Source organism: Poecilia mexicana, unplaced genomic scaffold (genome assembly GCF_051168715.1).
Source record: "Poecilia mexicana isolate PSO_F unplaced genomic scaffold, ASM5116871v1 scaffold_12, whole genome shotgun sequence".
NCBI classification, from domain to species: domain Eukaryota; kingdom Metazoa; phylum Chordata; class Actinopteri; order Cyprinodontiformes; family Poeciliidae; genus Poecilia; species Poecilia mexicana.
The window spans coordinates 14,851,197-14,872,082 of record NW_028263381.1 but is presented as its reverse complement, the minus strand read 5'-3'; the positions used below and the strand labels follow the sequence as shown (position 1 = coordinate 14,872,082).

Here is a 20,886-nt window from a genome sequence, read left to right as displayed (position 1 = left end):
GAGTTTATACACTAATTAGAGCGGAATCCTGTCATCCCACCACACAGAGGCCAAGTTCATTCAGGAGTAATTTAATTGCATACTTCATGCCCAAAGTTTTCTTGCTCCAATGGCTACATTGTACGCAGAGGACCCCCTCGCCACCACCTTTTATACGACGAGTTTGGAGGTTGCAAACTGTTTTTATGCATAATTACAGTGAAACAGGAACACTTAGACAAAAATCACCCAAGAAACACATTCACTACACCATAGAAATTTGCATAAGTTGTTTTTATTCATACTTATCGTCCTTTTATATTTCTTATCTTGTTTTTTTGTTTAATTTTTTTTTTTTTTTTAGATTTTTGTTGAAGTGGACATCCTGTAAAGCCAAGCTCGAAGCCCTTGGCTGAGTTGTTCTCTGAGCTGAAAAGATAGAGGGAAGAGTGGAGAGGCATCTTCCTCTTCTGTCTCTCGCTCTCTCTTTATGTCACGGACAGTATCCCAACTCAACCTTTATTTTCACTTGTTTGAACAAAGAGTGTACCTTACAGTATATTTACATCATAGCGACTGACAATTTCCACTTAGATAACGTAAGGAAGATTGAACTTTCAAGATTTCTTTTATGATTTCAATTCTTGTTCTTCTTTGATCCACTTTGTCCTCACATAATGACCTTAAAGAGAGTGTTTTCTTGTCATTACATCATTGTAATCTTCTTGGTCATCAACATAACATTTTTATATTCATATATCTCTTTTTCAATAGATTCCTCTCTGAGAACTGTACAATCGTACACAGTGTTTGACTTTTATATATATTTTTTGGGAATATATTATTTAAACCCGAGGAAAAGAAGAAACATAATCCCAAAGAAAATACATATTAGTATCCCAAAGTAACAAAATCATGCATGTTTTAATGTATTTCCCATAAAAACAAAATGAAAAAAAAAAAGAAAAAGAAAAGTATGGGATCTGGTTTTATTTACAAACTGATCTTGGCACGGTTTTTGTTGTCTCTTGCTGGACTCTTGGAATGGTCATAAACACGATTTTTACTTTTCTGAGTGTGACATACCTCAGGAATTTTAAGTCAGTGACCTGCTATAAAGAGCAAGTATGAAAGACTTTTTTTATTTTTAAAGCACATAAATATTGAAGAAAGATGAGGCAGGAAAAAGAAGGACATAAGAGGGTCAACCAGAGGAAAGAACAGAAATAAGGTGCCTTGCAAAATGTGTTTTTACCTCCTGAGTTTCACTTTTTTTTTCCACTTACAGCCACAGTTGTGTGTTTTATTAGGATTTTGTTTGACAAAACAAGACAAAGTAGTGCCCAATAATGTTGGTGGTTCTCAAATTTTACAAACCGACTTCTGAAAAGTGTGACTTGGATTCATATTCACCCTATTTACTCTGATACCACTAAATACAATTGCTAAAGTAATTTAACTTCTTAGGCCATTAGAACCAGTTTCAGTGATTTGTAATTCACAGTGTTCTGCTAACATGTCCTACTTTAACTTACATATAAAATGTTTAATATTTTAGGACCAGCTGACTATGTGAGAATGAAATGTCAATGGCTGTCTGATAATTATTAGCTGAACTGATTAGTAGAATAGGAAATCTCTGACCAATGGGATTAAATGAAACAATTGTGTATTGCATTCATTACTTGAATGACTTCTTATCTTACTCTGTTTAACTTGGAGGCATCCAAGATAATGGGGCTGAACACATAAAGTTGAAAACCAAGCATCATTTTTCTCAATTATGCACTGCTCTGTGCTGATCCGTCACTCAAAAACATAATGACATACATTTGAAGTTTGTGGTTGCAATGTGACAAAAAAAGTTGAAAAGTTCAAGAGGCAGCTGAACTTTTGCAAGGCACTGCTGTGTGCTGAAAACAAGTTTCACCTATTTTTTTTTTTTTTTTTTTTGTTTTAGGTCATGGCAGTTTCCTTTTTGACAGCAATCCTGTGACATCATATCAACTTTTGTTCCCCTTCAGAAACACAGATCAAAGGGGAACGCCTCATCAGGTACACTCGCTGTATCCTATATGTGAAGACTTCCCCCCTACCTCCAAACAAAAAAAACAGCATTGATTTGTCAAGATTATATATCATAACGCAGCATTAATTGACTCAGGCAAATAATAGAAAGGGGGAAAAGAAACTGCCAGTACACACTTTGGATCTCACTCTTAGGTTTGACAAGAGTAGTCTTGAATTTTCCAGTGTCGCTCTGTCAAAGGAGAGTTGACCCAAATACCTTGTGTGTGAACAAACCATAAAGATGTATGTGTGTGTTTATGTGTGGTGTCTCTGCATACTTAAATTCAGTGCAAACACATAGGGTAAAAACTCCCACCTCAACCACGGCCCGGCAGCTCTGTTGACTCAACAGCATTGTCCAACCCGACCGACTTAACACAGATTTTTATCTCCAGTTCTCTCCTGCAAAATCCTCGAAAGCAGACAGACTAACACATTGCCCTCCGGTGGGGGGGCCAAACTGCCTCTGAGCTGCCTGCATTTCTCCCGCTGCAACAACCCACCTGAACCCACCTCCCATCCAGTGTCAGGTCCTAGCATAGCCCAATATACTTGAGATTGTTCTGGATGATCACGTCCGTGACGGCATCGAACACAAACTGGATGTTGCTGGTGTCGGTGGCACAGGTGAAGTGCGAATAGATCTCCTTGGTCTCCTTGTTGCGGTTGAGGTCCTCGAACTGCCGCTGCACGTAGACGGCCGCCTCTTCGTAGGTGTTCTGGCCTTTGTAGTCTGGGAAGCACACTGTCAAGGGAATGCGTTTAATCTTCTCAGCCAGCAAGTCCTTCTTGTTGAGGAAGAGAATGAGCGATGTGTTGGTGAACCAGTTGTTGTTGCAGATGGAGTCGAACAGACGCAAGCTCTCGGCCATGCGGCTCTGTGTGGGCACAGAAACACGAAACCTTAAGAACAAGGGAAAGGCAAGTTTCATAGCTAAATCAAGTTTCTGTTCTAATCGACACAGTTTGTAACCTTCAGTGGGTTTTAACAAAATCAGACACAAAAGGCTTCAACAGAGTGTCGGGATGATAACAAAAAGAAAACAGCCTCGCACGTCAGAGACATCTGCTTGACCAACCAAATGTACAAATCGCCTGTTGTGTCAACAGAGATTTAAGACCAAGATAAACCAAGGCCTCAGGTTGAACTCTCATTCTCTCCTGTGAAACAGTCAATTACATCTTTAAGCACATTCTGCATGTCCTGTATTGTGAAATGATCAGCTAAAGAGGACGTGTTATTTAATATTTTCACAGCTGATGCTGTGCAGCAGATAACCTGAATGGACTGTGTGAACAGAAGATAAAAAGAGAAAGGTTCATCTTCATAGAGCCTATGTGCAGTTTTATTTTTGTAAAAATAAGTTTGAATGTACATGTTCATGACACCTGAAAATATTACTTAGGAGCTTTAAAATTAACAACAGTGTTTTGTTGTTGTTTTTTTATCTGAGGAACTTTAAGTGACCACAGTTCAATGCTGCATTACTAAGCAACTTTGTTTTAGGACAAACTAAAAATGACATTGAAAGTTATTGAATTAACTTTTGCTTTCAGTCTAAACAGCATAGAAATGTGGTTGAGCCTACAAGTTAAAAAGTAAAACTTGCTTTTTTTTCTGGGCTACATAAGGACTAGGTTCAGTCATTCTCAGATGGTTGTAAAAAAATACCTGATATCAAGAGTAGGATGCTTTTTACCTTTACCTTAAATCTTTAATCCAACATATTAAGCATATTAAGCAACCTTTTATTCCTGCTATAAATTCTCTCGGTGAAAAAAAATAAAAGTGCACAAAATAAAAAGGAAGAAAACACTTCAGATTTTTTTTTTCCATTCTTTGATTTTCGTTTGGACCTTTATGTGAATTGCTGATATAACACAAGTTCTAACTTTACATTATTTAAGTAGCGGCTTTCTATTTGGGTTTTTGCAACCAAGCAGCTGCAGGCATTAACGACACACAGCTATAAACTATTATAAATATGAAATTAGTATTTTTTTTTGCTGCAATCAAAGAGATAGTTAAGTCCTTTCCCAGTCAACAAGCCAAATTCATCTCCATTTTCAGATCCTGTGCAGCTCTTACCCTTTTGTGATTTGATTGGCAGTAGACCGCAATCGTTGATTGGCCAGTGGATCTACGTCACTGGACGAGCGAGGACGGTCGTTACAGACTCCTCAAACAACAACATTTTAACCACCGCCATCAGTCCGCAAGATGGCAAGCTACAAGCTGCAAACTGATAATTCCACGGTCAGATCTTGAGGTCAAAGTCTTTTTATCAATTGTGGCAGAAGAGTTCACGCCGCATCAGCTGGACAGAGCAACCCACAAAGGGAAAAATATCAAGAAATTTCTGAGAAACTGGCTGAACAACATGTGCAAAGTGACATCACTGGTGCGTCGACCACCTCCTGAGCACACACTTTCCCACATATAAAGAGGAGCACTCTGCCAATGGAGACACACCCAACTTGACTGGAACCCCCTAAGTTTTCTTAATACTCTGTGTTTGCTATGTGAGCTATTAGCTATAAACAACTTTGACACATTTCCATGTCTCTCTCATTTGATTCAATAAGCAACCAAATAGTTTGCAGAGGCAAACAGATTCCCACGTCTATCGTGGAGTATTTTAACCCTACAATCTGACGGTTGTGTGGGAGCATGCATACATGCACGCCTTGGGGAGAATCTGTGCGTCCTGCACTCATGTGATGTTGAATGTATAAGAGAAAACAGAAGAATAGAAAGTTGATCTGTTCATGGCAGCTGCTGGCATGTGGCGACTAGCCAGCAGCTTGTGACTGGGAAGATGTCAGATGGAGGACTGCTGTTTTGAAAGGTTACAGAAACAATATGCTCTAAGCAAATCACAAGATCTGCACTGCTTGGAAAAAAAAAGTGGAAAGAAAGAGAGATGCTGATTATTCAATGGCGTAAGCGCAATATTTTTGGACTGAAGGAAAATGATACAATTTTGAGAAAACAGGTGAGCGAAACCTTTACATATGTATCAGAAAACTAAATTACAGAAGATACTGAAGGCTGAGAAGACAAATGTAATGACAACACAGCTTTATAATGAATTCTCTGAGGTTTGCATATATCTCACCTGCTACAGGAGTCTTTTAATAACTCCTGTCGCATAAATCCAGATTTTTTTAGCCTTAGGGGCTAACAGCTAATGTGATACTGTATATCCCAATACAAAGTGGACATTTATGACTTTCAAACAACACTAGTCTCAAGATGTAACTGTGGTTTACGCAAATGATTTTCTGAAACCTTAAAACATTTAAAATAGATAAAAAGATTGAATCTAGATTGCATACTTTTGCTCACACTAATCACTCAAAATGCTTCCAAGCTAAAGTCTTATTCACTAAGCTGCATGTACTATAGATGTCATCTGAAAACTAAATATTTGCTTGCCTGTCTCTTTGTTTCTGATGTTGAATCTACTGAGCAACATGCTGATAGAATGCTGTCAGGAAAGAAAGTTGATGTTTATTACACCGGGAGGATCTTCAACCCAAATACCCAACGATCAGTTGCTCCTTGTTGTTATTAACATCTCAGGTTCTTGCAGTCCACAACGAATATTTTAAAGGCTAGGACATAAAATTTCATATTCTCCATCTTCCTGTAGTAGATTTGCTTTTGCACCTATTCACAAATATATTTTCTCCATGTAAGGAAAATTTTGAATAACTTGAATTCTTCTAGGACATTTTAGGTCGTTTTAGTTCTTTCAAAACTGTGGAAACTGCGGACTGGGCCCTAAACATTGTGTACAGCACAAAATGCTGTCGGGCTGCTTGACCTCGCTCTTCCTCTTTCCTGGGTGTCAAAACATGACTGCAACTGCTTTGGGACTACAGCAGGAGACAGCCAGCTGAGCCCAGGGAGGCTCTCGTCTCTTCTGCCGGCCACTTCACACTTGTGCTGAAAGATTTCTTAATGGAGAGTGCAAGGAAAAGGTTAGCTGGGGGAAGGCAGCAGCTCTAATGCATGCAGCTCCTCCTTTCTTTGCTTCAAACACCAACAACTGATGCAGACTGGCTCATGTACAAAAGCACAGGCAAACGCAGTGGATTAAATTAGGTCTAAGTATTAATGAGGAGGTCCACCACAATGTCCCTGCTTTGTTTCCATAAATGAAAAAAAAAAAAAAAAAAGTTTAAACGTGTGGCCACACCAGCATGATTCATCGAGGTTCATTTTCACGGTGCCTTATGAGGCCAGGCCTCTTTGCATTTAGCAGCAAACTCGTTGTACCTGAGAGCTGCATTATTTAGGATTTGCCATCTTTCTTCTGCCCCCTTTATTAAATTAGTAATGTCTCAACATGCGGCAGCCACACTGCAGAACCCAGAGATGAAATCACACGAAATTTTAAATCAGAATTATTTTCAAAGTATTTATTTATTTTTTACAAAATCTAATCTTTTTGTCTGACATTTGCATGTTTACGGTTCCGCTGAGACTTACAGACAATAATCCTCTGAGCCGTGCATGTGCCTTACCTTGATTTGGGATTGCATAAGAGGAAGGTCATGACATCTCCTCTAAAGGACAAACTAATAAAAGATTATGGAGGATGACAGACAAAATGTACTGAGATAGCTTTGTAGGTGAAAGCAATGACATGAGACCTGTAATGCTGTTTTTTGGGGTGGTTTTTTTTAGCTTCTGTATAATAAATAAACTTCCAGGTGCATTTTATCAATATTTAAGATTCTGAATGAAGCAAACTTTTTTGAAGGATTGGCATGAAAAATTCAAGGCTAGATTCTGGATTCACTGAGCTGAGTATTTTTTTCTAAACTCATTAGAAGATATTATTACTGATCATTGTCTAATGTGACAGACGAATTGCTAAAATAAGCAAAGCATTAGCGATAGAGAATTGATCCTGCAGCCAGGGCTGATATTTGCCAAACAGAAAATCACAACCTTGCTTGTTTTATTATTCTATTTTTATTTCACAGACACTAAATTCACAGCAGGTTTGCAGAATCAGCTGTTGCTTATAAACCTCCACGTTCATGATGCCACACCCATGAAGCACTTTCACAGATTCATGCACACACATGCATGCACATGCAGTCTTCATCCCTGTTTTTTTTTTTTTCCCTTTTTCATCCTCCCCTACCTCATCGCAGCTCACTGTCAACAGCGCTAGGATTAGGAGCATTTGACTGGCCTGTTTCTTAGCAACAGTAACCATGGCATCCAATTCATTATGAAGACAGGGATGGGACAGGGAAAATGCATCAGGGAATGAGCTGATGGGTAAATGTACTATAATTATTATGGAGCGTTTTCTTTCTTGTGTGACTTTGTGCGTTTCAGCTGAACTGGTGTCGTTTACAGACAGAGGGATGCTGTTTTCCGTGTGTGTCTCCACACGTCTCCATGTCTCCAGCTTTGAAGGATGTGGTCATTACAGAGACTGCTGGCCAAAGCAAGGCAATGATATTAAATGACTTTTCTTTGCCCCCCATCAAAACTGTTCCACTGCTAAACCAGGGTTGGTTCTAATATCAGCTTTAAAATGGTATGGAAAAAAGTACATCTCAAGTCAAGTGAAGAAATGAATGTTCAAAGTCCAAAATTAAGGGACACAGTTCCAGAGTCAAGTCAAATCAGGAAACTTTAAATTTCAAGTTTTAAGTAAGAAATTTGTCCAAATATGCAATTTAATTCAGTGATTCTTGAGAATAGGGACAAAACAGGTCCTATAGATAAAGCACAAAATTTGAATAAAATATACAACAAATATAATTTTTTCAAATATCTGACTAAACTAACCTGGTCATGTGAGCACAACAATATATATTTTCCTGGGGTTTGCTGAATTTTTTTTTAATTTTAAACATGGTAGTCGGTGGATGATGCCTGTAAAAGCCCTTGTCCCGGAGCAGAACTCAATACATCATAATAGTTTAAAACAATTACACAAATACTAAAATTATACATTATGACAATTAAGTATAAGTAGTCATATGAATAATTATAAAAGTTTCAATAAATTGAATTAAAAATAATTTTTAGATATTTTCCAACTCCGTTGAAATTTGTCCCTAGTTTTTGTCAACACCGTCAGACATGAAAAGTACGGAAGCGCATTTCTATCACGCAGGAAAAAAATTTTTTCGATCGCTATCTCGTTATAACGAGTTACGTATCTCGTTAAAACGAGATACGTAACTCTTTAAAACGAGATACGTATCTCGTTATAACAAGATAGCGATCGAAAATTTTTTTTTACTGCGTGATAGAAATGCGCTTCCGTAGGTAAAGAATGTAAAAAAAAAAAAAAAAAAAAAAATCATCAGGCGTTATTGGGGGGCACCAGAATTTCTGAGGACCCCATGATTTCTTCCTTTCTCTTCCTTTGCTAAGAGGGCTAGTTAGCTCTGGTTAGCTTATGTTATTCTTTAGATTTTTCTTCTGTTTTATTCCTAAATTGTTTGTCACAACCATGATGTGTCAACTCCATAACTGACAATTTACAAAACTTTGATGAAATTTTGTGAAATAAAAGCTTAATTTTAGTAAACTGTAAAGATTTCATGGACTCGATGAGCTACAATATGGCCTCCTTCAGAATAACATTATATAAATTGAGGTAGTTTGGCATTTCGTCAACTCCGTCAGATGTCAGGTTTTTGTGACTCTTTCAGTGAAAATGTTGTCAAATCTCACTTAAATGTGCAATTAATTCATTTTAATACATTTTGCATAAATTGCATTACTTCACATGTACCAAGTTTTTCATTTTATTCACTAGTTTGTCACCACCTTCAGTTCTGTCAACTCCGTCATGCACTGTCGTCAGATGGACTTTTTGTTGTTTTTTGTTTTAAAAATCATTTTATATTTATTTTTATCAGATGGTGATGACAAAGTTCTGGGTCAGGTCGAATGTAATTTTTTTTTTAAATGTTGCAACTGGGAGCCTGCAACTTAGCATCTTTACATTTCCAAAACATTATTTGTCATATTTCAATACATAAGGTTGAGAAATAATAATAAAAAAAAATATATGGGAAAATTAAAACCCATTTTGTCCCTATTCTCAAGAATCACTGAATTACAAAGCAGTAGTAAGTTATTATATTGTAAGTTTTATAATTATACATTAATTTGTTATTAAGAATCAATAATGTCATTATTTTCATTTATTTTTTGTTTGCTGGAGCATCCAGTAAGATACAGTACAATGAAACTATCAGAAAATCAAGGCATATGATGTTGTTTTATAGTAAATATTAATTCAAACAAGCAGAGAGTGACCCATAAAATAGATTTCGAAGCAAAACAAAAAGAAACAAACCTGCTTCTGCAATATCACAACAAATCTTCAGAAAAACAAACTCTGGATATTCAAAAATATCCTGAGTTTGTGAACTAAGTTGTATTTTTTCTTAGTTGTGTTAGATCTGGGGGTTATCACAACTATTACAGCATTGCATATGTAAACAATTTTTATGTTGTTTATTACTCCTCACTCCAAATCGATTTTTTAGCATATTAGTGTGATAAACTTCAAGTATGACATTGATAGAACATCTTGATTTATAAAATTTTTAAGAAAACATCTTTCTGCCGGTAACCCCCATTTGACATAATGCACATTTGCTGCGGCTCTGACTTCACGTTCAAATGTCGAACATGAAGCCAAGCAACTCACAACAGCTACAAGCAACAAACATTACCGTCTACATGCTTGCAATTAAGAATCCGTTCCTATGCACATGCTACTGTCTGGAATTAAGATGTCAGTGAATCTGCCTCAGCATCCATGTGCAGAGTTATCTGGGTGATGCAGCAATGCATCCTCTCTGCCTCCCGTTATTTTCATCCAACTTTGTGTACACCTGTTTGTTAGGGCTGGTAGAGCAACAGCTAAAATAATTAGAATATTGTGTCAATACTAGAACCTGGGCTTCCATTGTGCTTCAACAGGTTGTTCATTTCCATATTATGCCATATCAGTGCAGTATTTCATGCAAAATTTAGAGCACAAAAATGAACATGCTTTTCAGTAACTTGACATTTCGGTTTAAAGCATCCCTTTTTATAAATTTTATGTAATATTTCCATTTTCTGGGACTGGATTTGGGTTTTCATTATTTTTAAGTGATGATTGTTAAAACTACAGCAAACACAGGGTGGGAACATTTCACTCTGTGATGAATCTATGAGTTTCCCCTTTTTAAGAGTGACAACAAGTATTTAGCTTATTCACAACATTCACTTTTTTGATTATGCCTAAGAAAAGCATTTAAGCAACATGCCAGAGATTCATCATGTGTGTTGCAGCAACAGATTGATAAATATTTGCAAATTGCCAGAAGCGTGCAGCAGGCTGGTTTGAACAGCTACATTGTAGCAGACCTTCTGTTTGGTGCAAGTATTTTCTAAATAAATGGTTCAAGTCCAAGTGAAGTCATTGGTGTGAATGTTCAAGTCAAGTCCCAATCCCTTTGTGATTTTACCCAGTTGAATCTAAAGCCATTAAATCTGAGTCCACACCTCAGATTTAATGGCAGAGTTTTGCCATTTCATCCTGTGACCTAAAACGTCTCTTTTGGTAAATCTTTGATTCTCCCTTTCTTCTCACCACCAACATTTCTGTAGAGCATCAAAGTGCAAGAAAAAGCTGCACAAATCTGATTATTTTTATGCTATGCCAACAAACAGATGTGTTAATATCACTTGTCAGAATTACAAAAACAGTTTTAAGCATAAGTTAGTGTTCGTGATCACTTAAAGTAAAAACAGGGATTTCTGATTGCTGATTGCTCAAGATGGGGATCAATACTATGATTGGAGCAACAAATCCAGGTTAAAACAGGATGCAAAAAAACTATGTGTTTATAAACAAAGATGCAAATGGGGTTTAATGTTGGCTTTTGTTAATGTGGCTTCATTTAGTACAAAAAGATGTTCAAATACAAGAAACAGTCAGGTTTGAGACACTACTGTGGGAAGCCAATGAAGATGATATCTATTATGTTTAATAAACACCAGTTAAAGGATGGGGTTGATGTGGTTATTTTTTCTATTAGACTCAGCATCTCTTCTGTTTTGTTCATTGATATTAACTTCAAAGCATGTTGGGTTCAAAGGCTGATTTAACTTGAAATTTGAGAGAAAGAAAGAAAGAAAGAAGGAAACTAGTCAGCATCATTTCCAGTAAAAAGCCGATGAGTCACATCTTATCTGGAATGAGACCTTTGACTTTGATACACATTTCATTTTCTTTTGTTTTTTACAGAAGTTGATTTCACATGAATAAAGGGGGATTTTTTTAACGAATTGGTGCAAGCTCTTCTTTACATTTCGAGGTGTTATTAAATGTTTTTTTTTCCCTCATAACTATGATCAAATTTGGCCAAGTAAGTTTTAACCTAAGTAGAGCAATCTGCATTTCTTTGGAATATGTGTCAATATTGACCAACATTCAATATGTGACATTTGCTAACACCGCCACTGCAAATGTACTTCTACTTTTAATTTTGTGTCCATACTTTAGGTGTTGAAAGCTCTTGAAAATGTTATGTTCTAGTTTTTTTGTTGCAAAGTAAAGATATTTGATTATGGCTTAAATTCATCGTTCAGCAAAAAATGGAATGAAAAAAATAAAAAGGCATTTGTTGAAAAGTGTAGAAAATATAAGACATCTCTGCTCCACCTTAATAAATGAGAAGGCGGAGAACCTCAGGCCCCGACATGATGAAACATCCCTCCAAACTTTAGAAAAGACAAATGACTGAAGAAATAATGTTGCATTCATGCGCAGAGTGCTGCTAGCCTTGCACATCTGTCTCTGACTGTTTGTGTTGGGTTCAGGTTAATAGCATGTGCAGATTGATTCTTACAAACTTCTAGCTAATAACCTCATACATCTACCCCTAACTGTTTGTACCAGTAATTTGTAAAAGAAAAAAAATCACAGTATCATCCTTTCTACATAACTTAAGGATAATTATTGATCATCTGATGTCTGCAATTTGATTGTGTTTAACATTAAATATGAAAGAATGAAAAATTGGACAAAGTTACAGAATTTTGATGTTTTTAAAAAAAGTTAGATTAATTTATTGCATTTTACTGAAACACTGATTCTTTCTCGCTGTAATAAAATATTCAAAAACATTGGAATTTTAAAATGGCACACTTCTGCGTCATGTAGTTGCTGTTGTGTTTTATTTAAAATCGTCTTTAAATAAAAGTTTAGAGAAAAGGTTGCAGGTACATCCATGGTCCTTATCAACAAATCTGCTGGGTGTTCATATCTGTCTGTCTCATTCTTAAATGAGCTGAAGGAAAATATGGGTCATCTTCTTTGAAGTATGTTTCTGAGGAAAGCATTTTACTTGTCAGCCAACTGTGTCCATGAAACATAACCAATAAGTAGATTCTCTCTGGTAGATCCTTTTTTTTTCCATCAGTAATTTTGTTAATTGACACCTTCACCTAACAAAAACTGAGCTAGGTGACACACTTAAGCTGATAAACCTGCATAATTTACAAGATGAAGCTTAGCTCCCTCACCAAAATACATCTGATTACTGAGGTGTTGCTTAATGCAGCTGCTTCACTTAATAAGTGGGTTCTGTAAGAAGTTGTGCTCGTCCCGAAAGCAAATGGTAGCATGAAATACCAACAAGACCTCTCCAAAACAAATGAGAGACTCTTGGGTTTTAGCTAACAGGCGTCTTTTTGTCATTCACCTTTGTGCAAAAGTTGTTTTTTTTCTCGTCTCGCGCTAGTTAACTCCCGTTGCTACACGCCGCCTGTACAATCTGCTAATTCTCACAGGTACAACCTCACACTTTGTTCTGTGAACTCAATTAACACCATCCTGCATTTTCTCCTCAGACTTTATTTTTAACCTATAAAACTAATTGATTTCATGTTCCAGCCTGGCACAGCCAGTGCACATTTTACTTTATCAGAGTAACCCGTAAGTTATCAGGCCAGTTTGGTATTCAGCAAGGACGACGTTTCAGCTGCACTTCGAGCTATTTCCAGACTCAATCAGGGTAAAGCCTGGATGTTACAGTTGCCTGTAAGGACTGAACTGTAATTGTGACACTGGAAAATGAAAAAAAAGTAAGTATCATGGTTGTAATTCCTCAGAAAAAGTGGTGTTAGTCTTTCAATTTCACTGGGATGCGATATCTGTCCAACTATTCTCAAACACCCGGATAAGAAGAACAGGATGGTTATGGGAAATAATTTAGATTCCACAACTGTTTTAAAATAGCATCCACTGCTAAGATAACAAGGTAAAGTTAAAGCATTTAATAATCTATATGCATTTTACAATCATGAAAAGCAACCCTGGCACATTCCTACTAAAAATAACTTTTGATAAGGACAATAGAGTTAGAAAAAGGTATCTGGGTTGTTTATTGAACTACACCAGAACGAATGAATGGATTGTACAGGAGTGTATTTTTAAAGAAAAGAATGCGATGGTTTTGTATATTCTGTTTTTGGAAAATGTAAAAACTGCTGTGTGTCTACTGAACTCTAAAATTAGTGTCAAACACAGTGATGCATTTGATAAATTTGTAAAACCATTTTTAAAAAAATCTGCATTACAAACCTTGCTTTAGAGCCTGAGGCAAGAGCAATGCAGTACCACTTAAAAGTTTTTAGAGTCTAGACATGGTGAAGATGATTTGTAGTTCAAAGTGTCAGCAGAGTTTGTGGTACCAAACAAATTGGTCTGAGTATATCAGAAATTGCCAATTTACTTGGAGTTTCACACGAAAGCACTCTGGTAGGTTAACGAAGACAAAGAGGAAATGCCCAGTGAGTGGTAAATCTTTGGATGGAAATGCCTTGCTAATGTCTGAGGCGAATGGGCAAATAGGCAATTAACTTAAATTTCCAATAATCGACTGTCACAGCGAGGGTTTGCTAAGACAAATCAGACAATATCAAATTTAAGACGTTGCCTGAACTGATTATTTTCGGTTTCAGCTACATTTTTCGCTTATGGTCGTTACGGTGTGTTCCAGTTACCTCTGAAATCAGAAGTCAGAGTTATGTTTGACAGGCAGGGAAATCAGTGAAATGCACCCTAAGTTGTCGATTGGTTTGCATTTAGCATTAAATTAAATCAATTAAAAACTGGGTCAAACACTGCATATGATATTTTTTCATAACATGGAGATACATGTCTCCATATGTGTTGCATGGTTTCTTTGACTCATATTGGCAAAAATGTTTAAATGTTGAATAATTTTAAAGTTAAGCCACAAGTAGACAAATTGTACTTTTAATGCCAAACTTATCTATTAAAAGTTTGTTTGCTTATTTGTTTACTTCAGTTTCTGTGAGGTTTTTTTTTTCCTGTTTGAAATCAGTCAAAAGAAGCTTAGAAATTGTTTTATTTCTATCATACCATACCTTTACTGAACTTGTTTAGCATTACATCTCAAATTCCTCATAAAGATTGGTTGTCTCATCCTAATCCTGTAGCCACAGCTAACATTATTTACTGTATTTTTGGGTACCAGCCTGTTTCACAGGGCAGGGAATTTTCTTCTGGGAAATGTGTTGCTGCCTCTTGATACTGAGACACAATGCTCCAAGTGTTTCTCTTCACATGACTGCAGTATGCAAAAGAGCTTGACTGTCATGCTTTTTCTTGTTGCTTTAACTTACATATTCATAATGTACTGAGTTGGATGTACATTTTTAAGTGAATAGTTATCATGATACAGAGATCCATTATGTTTAATGTGATGCTTACTTGCTGTAGTAGTTTAAGCATTGTTAAGGTTTAGCAAACTTATATGCTCATTTAATTGTAAAGAAATTTATGAGCTGATTTTTATGTGAAGTTATTGCACCTAAAAATTAAACTTAAAGCAAAGAATCAAATTTTGAACACAATTATCTAAGAATCAATGAAAAATCTGAAAGTCATTTTGAAAATAAAGCAAATTAGCTTGAAATATGCAATATAAAAATCCTACAAGAGGCAGAAAATAGTACTGAACAGAAAAAGTCTGTGTGTCCCCGTGTATCAACGTGACCACAGCAGGGCTGCTTGTATTGTGAAAGGGGATCTACAGAGAGGAAGTGACACAGACAAACGCCTGTGTCCTCTGCTTTCTTCTCAGAAATATGAAATGATTTGTTCTACATATTAGTTGTTTGCCACTGAGAACATTTAGCTCTTTTCAAAGTGCAAAATAATTTTCTAGTGCGTTTCAGTGATTTAAGGACATTAGAAAAAGTGGACATTAAATCAAGTGATATAAATTATTTAGTTTTATATGAAAATGTGCGACAAATGCTTTCTAGAGAAAAGAGTCACAGTAACAATGACAACTATGCTTGGAGAAGTCAAGATGGACCTTTTTATTTTAGGTCTTTAGTTTGAGCTTCTTTTACTACTGGAGATACCGGGGCATTGGTCAAAGTAGATGAAGTTTATAAACTTGACTGCTAAGGGTGTTGAAATTTGGAGAGAGAAAAATGTTCTAACAGGACAAACACATTAAAGTTGCTTTTTGAATGGAAAAAGCAGGCTAGGATCAAGATTCTTTGCAGAAACTAAATATATGTGGACAATGTTCAAATGTCTTGTCTGTGCCAGAGCAAACCATTTAGACTGATTCTACCAACGTTGCCACAAATGGTGGGAAAAAATCCAACTAATAGGCCCAGAAGCTTATTGACGACTACAAAAACATGTAGCTGCCGTGTAATGTGCAAAGACACATTTAACAAAATATTAGTTGGGGTGAATGTGTTATGGTTTGAACCTCTACATGTAATTATGAGCATGAGTGGGTGAGAGAAAACCGACAGCAACTTTAAACATGTGAGGAGTGAATGACAAACATCTGACTACAATTGGGTAAGTGTCCCAAAACAGAAATGTTCCTTACCGTCTGGTTGTCCTCGTAGAGTTTTAGGTCATAGCCACTCAGCTCAACACAGAATATGATTGCAGTCACGCCCTCAAAACAGTGAATCCACTTCTTCCTCTCCGAACGCTGTCCACCCACATCCACCATCTTAAAAGTGAGCTCCTTGAAGGTGAACTTGTTCTCCACGATGCCTGTGGTCATGTCGCGGGAGCGCAGGATGTCCTCCACAGTGGGGATGTACTCGGGTGCGGAGATGCGGTCCAGGTCGTTTAGGTAGTAGGCGGTGTTGTCCTCTAAGTGGTACTCGTTGGAGCGCTGAAAGCACTCCTGGACCCCTGCGTCTGCCCACAGACGTTTCATCACCCCCAGAAGCTCTGGGGTGATCTCCCCTTTGCTCTCAGCCGGCCCCGTGAGGGCAAAGAGTTGAACGGCGTCGTAGGCGCGATCGGGATTGTGAAAGTCAATCTTAAGGGTGGTGAGGGCTCGGATTATGCGGGTGAGAGAGTCGATGGCGTTGTAGAGGATGAGAGGCTTGTACTCCTTGCAGGCTTCCAGGTTGAAGCCACCACTGTGAATGATTTTCATCTGCTTAACAATGGTGCTCTTTCCGGAGTTGCTGGTGCCCAGCAGGAGAAGCTTGATCTCACGGCGTTGCCGCTGACTCTCTGAGCGCAGATGGCGGTCGATCCGCCTGGAGCGCCGAGCCGCTTCCTTCTCCTCCGAGCTCTGACGGCATCCCATGGTCCTCCACCACGTCGTTAGCACAAAGGAACTCGTGCTGCCTCTGGATGGGGAAGCAAATTATGATGAAGAAGTGGATCAATAGGAGGCGGTGGTGGCGGCGGTGGAGGAGCTGGAGACTATTTCTGTAAGAGTGCAAAGGATTCAGGGAAGAATCCAGACAAGAAATCAGTGATAACACGAGACAGCAAAGGGACCACACGCAGGAGTGACTCAGGAGTATTTCATTCTTTTTCTTCAGGGGCAGTCTGTGAGTTCTGTGTAGGCAGAACCCAGACTTGTGGGATGCCCACACAGTCCCTGGCCCTGAGGTTTGACTGCCTGCTGAAGCCAACAGAGCTGGGGTTCATAGCAGGGGCTCCCCCTGAGGAAAAGCACTGGTGAAAGACTGGGGAAAGGTTATTGTATGTCAGCAGAGAAAAGAATTGGACTTGATGCTCGTGAATATGAAATCCCAGTCACTCTCCTCCCACATGGCTCTTGTGCTGTGTTGTAACCATGCACCTCCGTTCGATATTTAGCCAGTTTTGTTTGATCCAGGTGATGAAAACTTTTCCTCCTCTTCTTCTGTTAGATTTTTCCCAGAGGACAGGAAGCCTGTCAACACAGAACATGGAGAAAAAGATTTTATACTTTCAGTTTCAAGCAGTTTTCTAATTAGTAAATTCGGCGTAGAAGGAATAGTCAAACACTTCAGGAAATCTGAGTTTCATCCTGAAAGTGTATTGTACTTTAAAATGCCCTGATTTCAAAATTGTGAAACTAAAACTAAAACATAGAATGTTTTGACAATCTGCCAAAACAGAAATGTCACATAATCACATGCCAGGTATTTTCTATGCATTGCAATTTTATGCTTGTGTTAAGGCATATCTGCTTCATTTTCCTCCTTTCTCTTCAGGCTTAAAAACAAGACTGGATGGACTCAATGTGATGTCACTTCCTTCTCATACGGAGACACACTTCTGTTGGCGGAAGAGCCGACAGCTGAATAGGAGTCGATGCAAATTGTTGGGTTTTTAGTACAAGAAAAGTCTCAAAGTATCAAACAGTTGTGTTTTATAAGTTGAATATGACATAGCTTCAAGTCACCGATTTGCAAAGTAAAACTTTATATGAATGCGACTTGTCATGGACGTAGAATATGACTTTACTTTAATGTTTTTAATATGAAAATCAATAAACAGAAGCAAAAATCATAAAAAATTTTCAACTTGTCTGTCATGCCATCCAAGCACCTAAAAACATATTTGTGTCCAGTTTTATACTTTTATTGCTCCAAACTCCGTCTGTTTAAACTCTCTGTAGAACACTCTGTCGTAAAGGATAAAATTGTTTCTACATTACAAACAGTATTTTGCACATTTTTAAGTTGAGATTACCATTAAAACCATATTCTCGACAAGTGACACTGCTATTAGAAAACTCCAAATTGTTATCTTTGTCTTTCCAACACACAAAATCACACAAGAGTAGTAAAAGTATAGCAACAACCCTTTAACTCCCAAAGATCACAGAGCATTAAAAGTAGCTGCTTTTTGGATCTTTTACCTGCACAAGGGAAGCTTTTGAAAAAGGTTTTGTCCTCGCTTCATGTAGGAGAAAAACACAGAAGCACTCCTCTCTTTCCAGCGTCAAATACTAAGTAAAAACTCAGTCAGATGTTTGCACTCTTGGTCTGGTTTGTTTGTTTACCTTGTTACTAGCTTGCCAAATTCTTTCAACTCTCAGCATTGTATCTGGTCATTAAAGCCAACTGTAACTTCACGGAGATGGTAAATATTAACGAAACTGACCTATTGAAAATAGAATAAACAATGAAAAAACCTCCCTGCTGATCTAAAAAAAAGAAAACACTAGTACTAAACAAACCACAGATTAGTTGTGTCTGGTTGGGAAAGGCTGGAGGAAGAATGGAGGCTGATCTCCAGCAGCATAATTTTAGCTCATCTTCTCTTCGGTAACCAACATGGCATTAGCAAGGCTTTTAGCTCCACCGATCATGCAGATCACGCTAACATGACCACATCTGAAAAATATCCTCAAAACACAAGATAAAAACCATGTTACTGAAGCAAATTATGTCTACAGACACAAATAGATTTAATCCTTCTGCAACAGCAACAATTAGCAGTCGCCTCATTTCTTACAAAGTAAAAATGTGGAAAACCATAAAACAAATCCTATGATGTTGTGATTATATTCATTGTTATATCGGACCATTAATGCTCTTGAACTCTGTTTAAAATCCTTTTCTCACCGCACTTCTATAGAAACCCAGAAAATGAATATTTATGCTTCGTTTAATTTGTTCAGTCCTTAAGGTTAGATTATTTTGTTCCAAGATTTAATGTTAACAGAAAATCTGAGGAGCTTAAATTGAGAGATATTAACCAGTAGGAAAGTTACTGATCAGAAAACTTGTCATACAGTTTGCTGTTTATTCAGAAAGCTCCATAACATGAGTACATCGGGCCCCACTTCCTGTATTGGAAAAAACTATGCCAGTACCATGCAAAGTTCCTCCAGTGGAAACACATCTGTGGTTAGAGCTTGTGCTTCACACTACTGACTTGTGATGTTGTCATCTTACAACAAAAACATTCAGCATGAAGCTATAATCCCACTTTCATTTAGTCATCTTCCTTTATTGAAGTCACATATTATTGCTGGTTTTGCACAGATTAAGGCGTTAACATTCAACATGTCTCTTAAGCTCTTTTTACAATAATTAACATCAATGGCCTCAATTTAATTTTTTTATCATGGAAAAGCAGAACCTCTACATTGATGTCTCTCATAAAATAATCAATCCAAATTATACTTAGAGAGTCACTGTGCATGAGCTAAGACATTATTTTATGTATAACATTGACATACAGTTTGTATTTGTATAATAAAACATTCTGCAAAGGTACACAATATGGGTTAATTAATCTGGAAATACTTTTCTGCATATTTAACCATACTGAATAAAAACATATTCTTACTACAGGATTTATATACTGGATATTAAGTTTAATATTACTTTTTGTTATCCATCCTGTATTGTCGATAAAAAAATGTTTTACACTGCTGTAAGACATTGTACCTTAAATATTAATCAGCAACTTGACCTACATATCGAGACATTTTCCTCAAAAATGGCGTGTCAGACAGTTCCTTTTAGAAATAAGTGAGTTGCAATCTGATGTCTGAAACTTATTCTGTGGCCAGACGCTCTGTTTACTGGTGGGTGAGAACTCGCCACAGAGGAACAGTGGTTGCAGGGCTCTAAATGCACGCCAACCTTTAGGGGTTGTTGCTGCACGCAGCTACTTAGAAACAGTTTTGCATCCATCAAGTATTAAATACTAACAAGTGCTAGAGGGGTCTAAAAATTTTAATGCCAAGTCTTGCTTTCCTTTTATTTATCTTGTAGTTTTAATTTAAAAATATTTTTTTCATCAATAAGTAACATAATATTTATTTAAATTAGCAATAATATTGCTGTCAGTCAGATTTATCTTGTAAGAGTAAGCATTAGGCCTATGGCACAAAAGAAACAAGTGTAGTTATTTTTTGTTAGATCATTTTACAAGGGTTATATTAATTTTAGTAAGACGTATCTACTCAGTCTTCAGAAAAAGTAGGAAAGACAAACATGCCAAAAATGCAGCAGTCACCCAAAAAGCTAACCTTTTATAAGTAGCAGATAATGAAACCATCTTGTTGACCAAGTGCCTGTTAATTTCTGTTGTAGTTCTGAAATTCTGAAAGAATTTCAAGGATGATTTAATTAAAATATCCAAATAAGCGCCATAAAATAAAAAGCTTTTCCTCTAATTGAATGTTTGTGATGAGATTACAAAAGAGGTGCTTACTAGTCAGGTGCTTACTGACTTGCTCTCATTCCTCTAATGCTATTATCTGAGCAGCGCCTCTTGTGAATTCTTCAGCTGCAGTTCTGCTTTCACAGATCTAAACCAGAGAAGAGATTAGTTAACCATGTCGACTCCTTCAGCACCAACATGCAATCGCATGAAGCCTCGTATGTTCGATCAAGATCAAACATTCAAGGCAGATGGCATGTAAGTGATGCAGTTTAGATAAAAGAAGCATATTTCCTTGCAAGGTTATAAGATGATGTCTCTCTCAATAGACATTGACCATTAATGCTCTTGAACTCTGTTTCAA

General features: G+C 37.1%; 1 protein-coding gene across 1 annotated transcript in view; it reads right to left on the bottom strand.

Annotated features, from left to right (window-relative positions):
- Positions 1–258: 258 nt before the first annotated feature.
- Positions 259–20,886, bottom strand: part of gnaz (guanine nucleotide binding protein (G protein), alpha z polypeptide) — a 41,126-nt gene continuing 20,498 nt past the window's right edge. Inside the window, exons 2-3 of the mRNA XM_015010824.2 lie at positions 15,988–17,307; positions 259–2,927 (exon numbers count right to left, since the gene is read on the bottom strand). Coding sequence (XP_014866310.1) covers positions 2,583–2,927; positions 15,988–16,710 — 1,068 coding nt within the window. The 5' untranslated portion in view covers positions 16,711–17,307 and the 3' untranslated portion in view covers positions 259–2,582. The remainder of the gene's footprint in view (positions 2,928–15,987; positions 17,308–20,886) is intronic.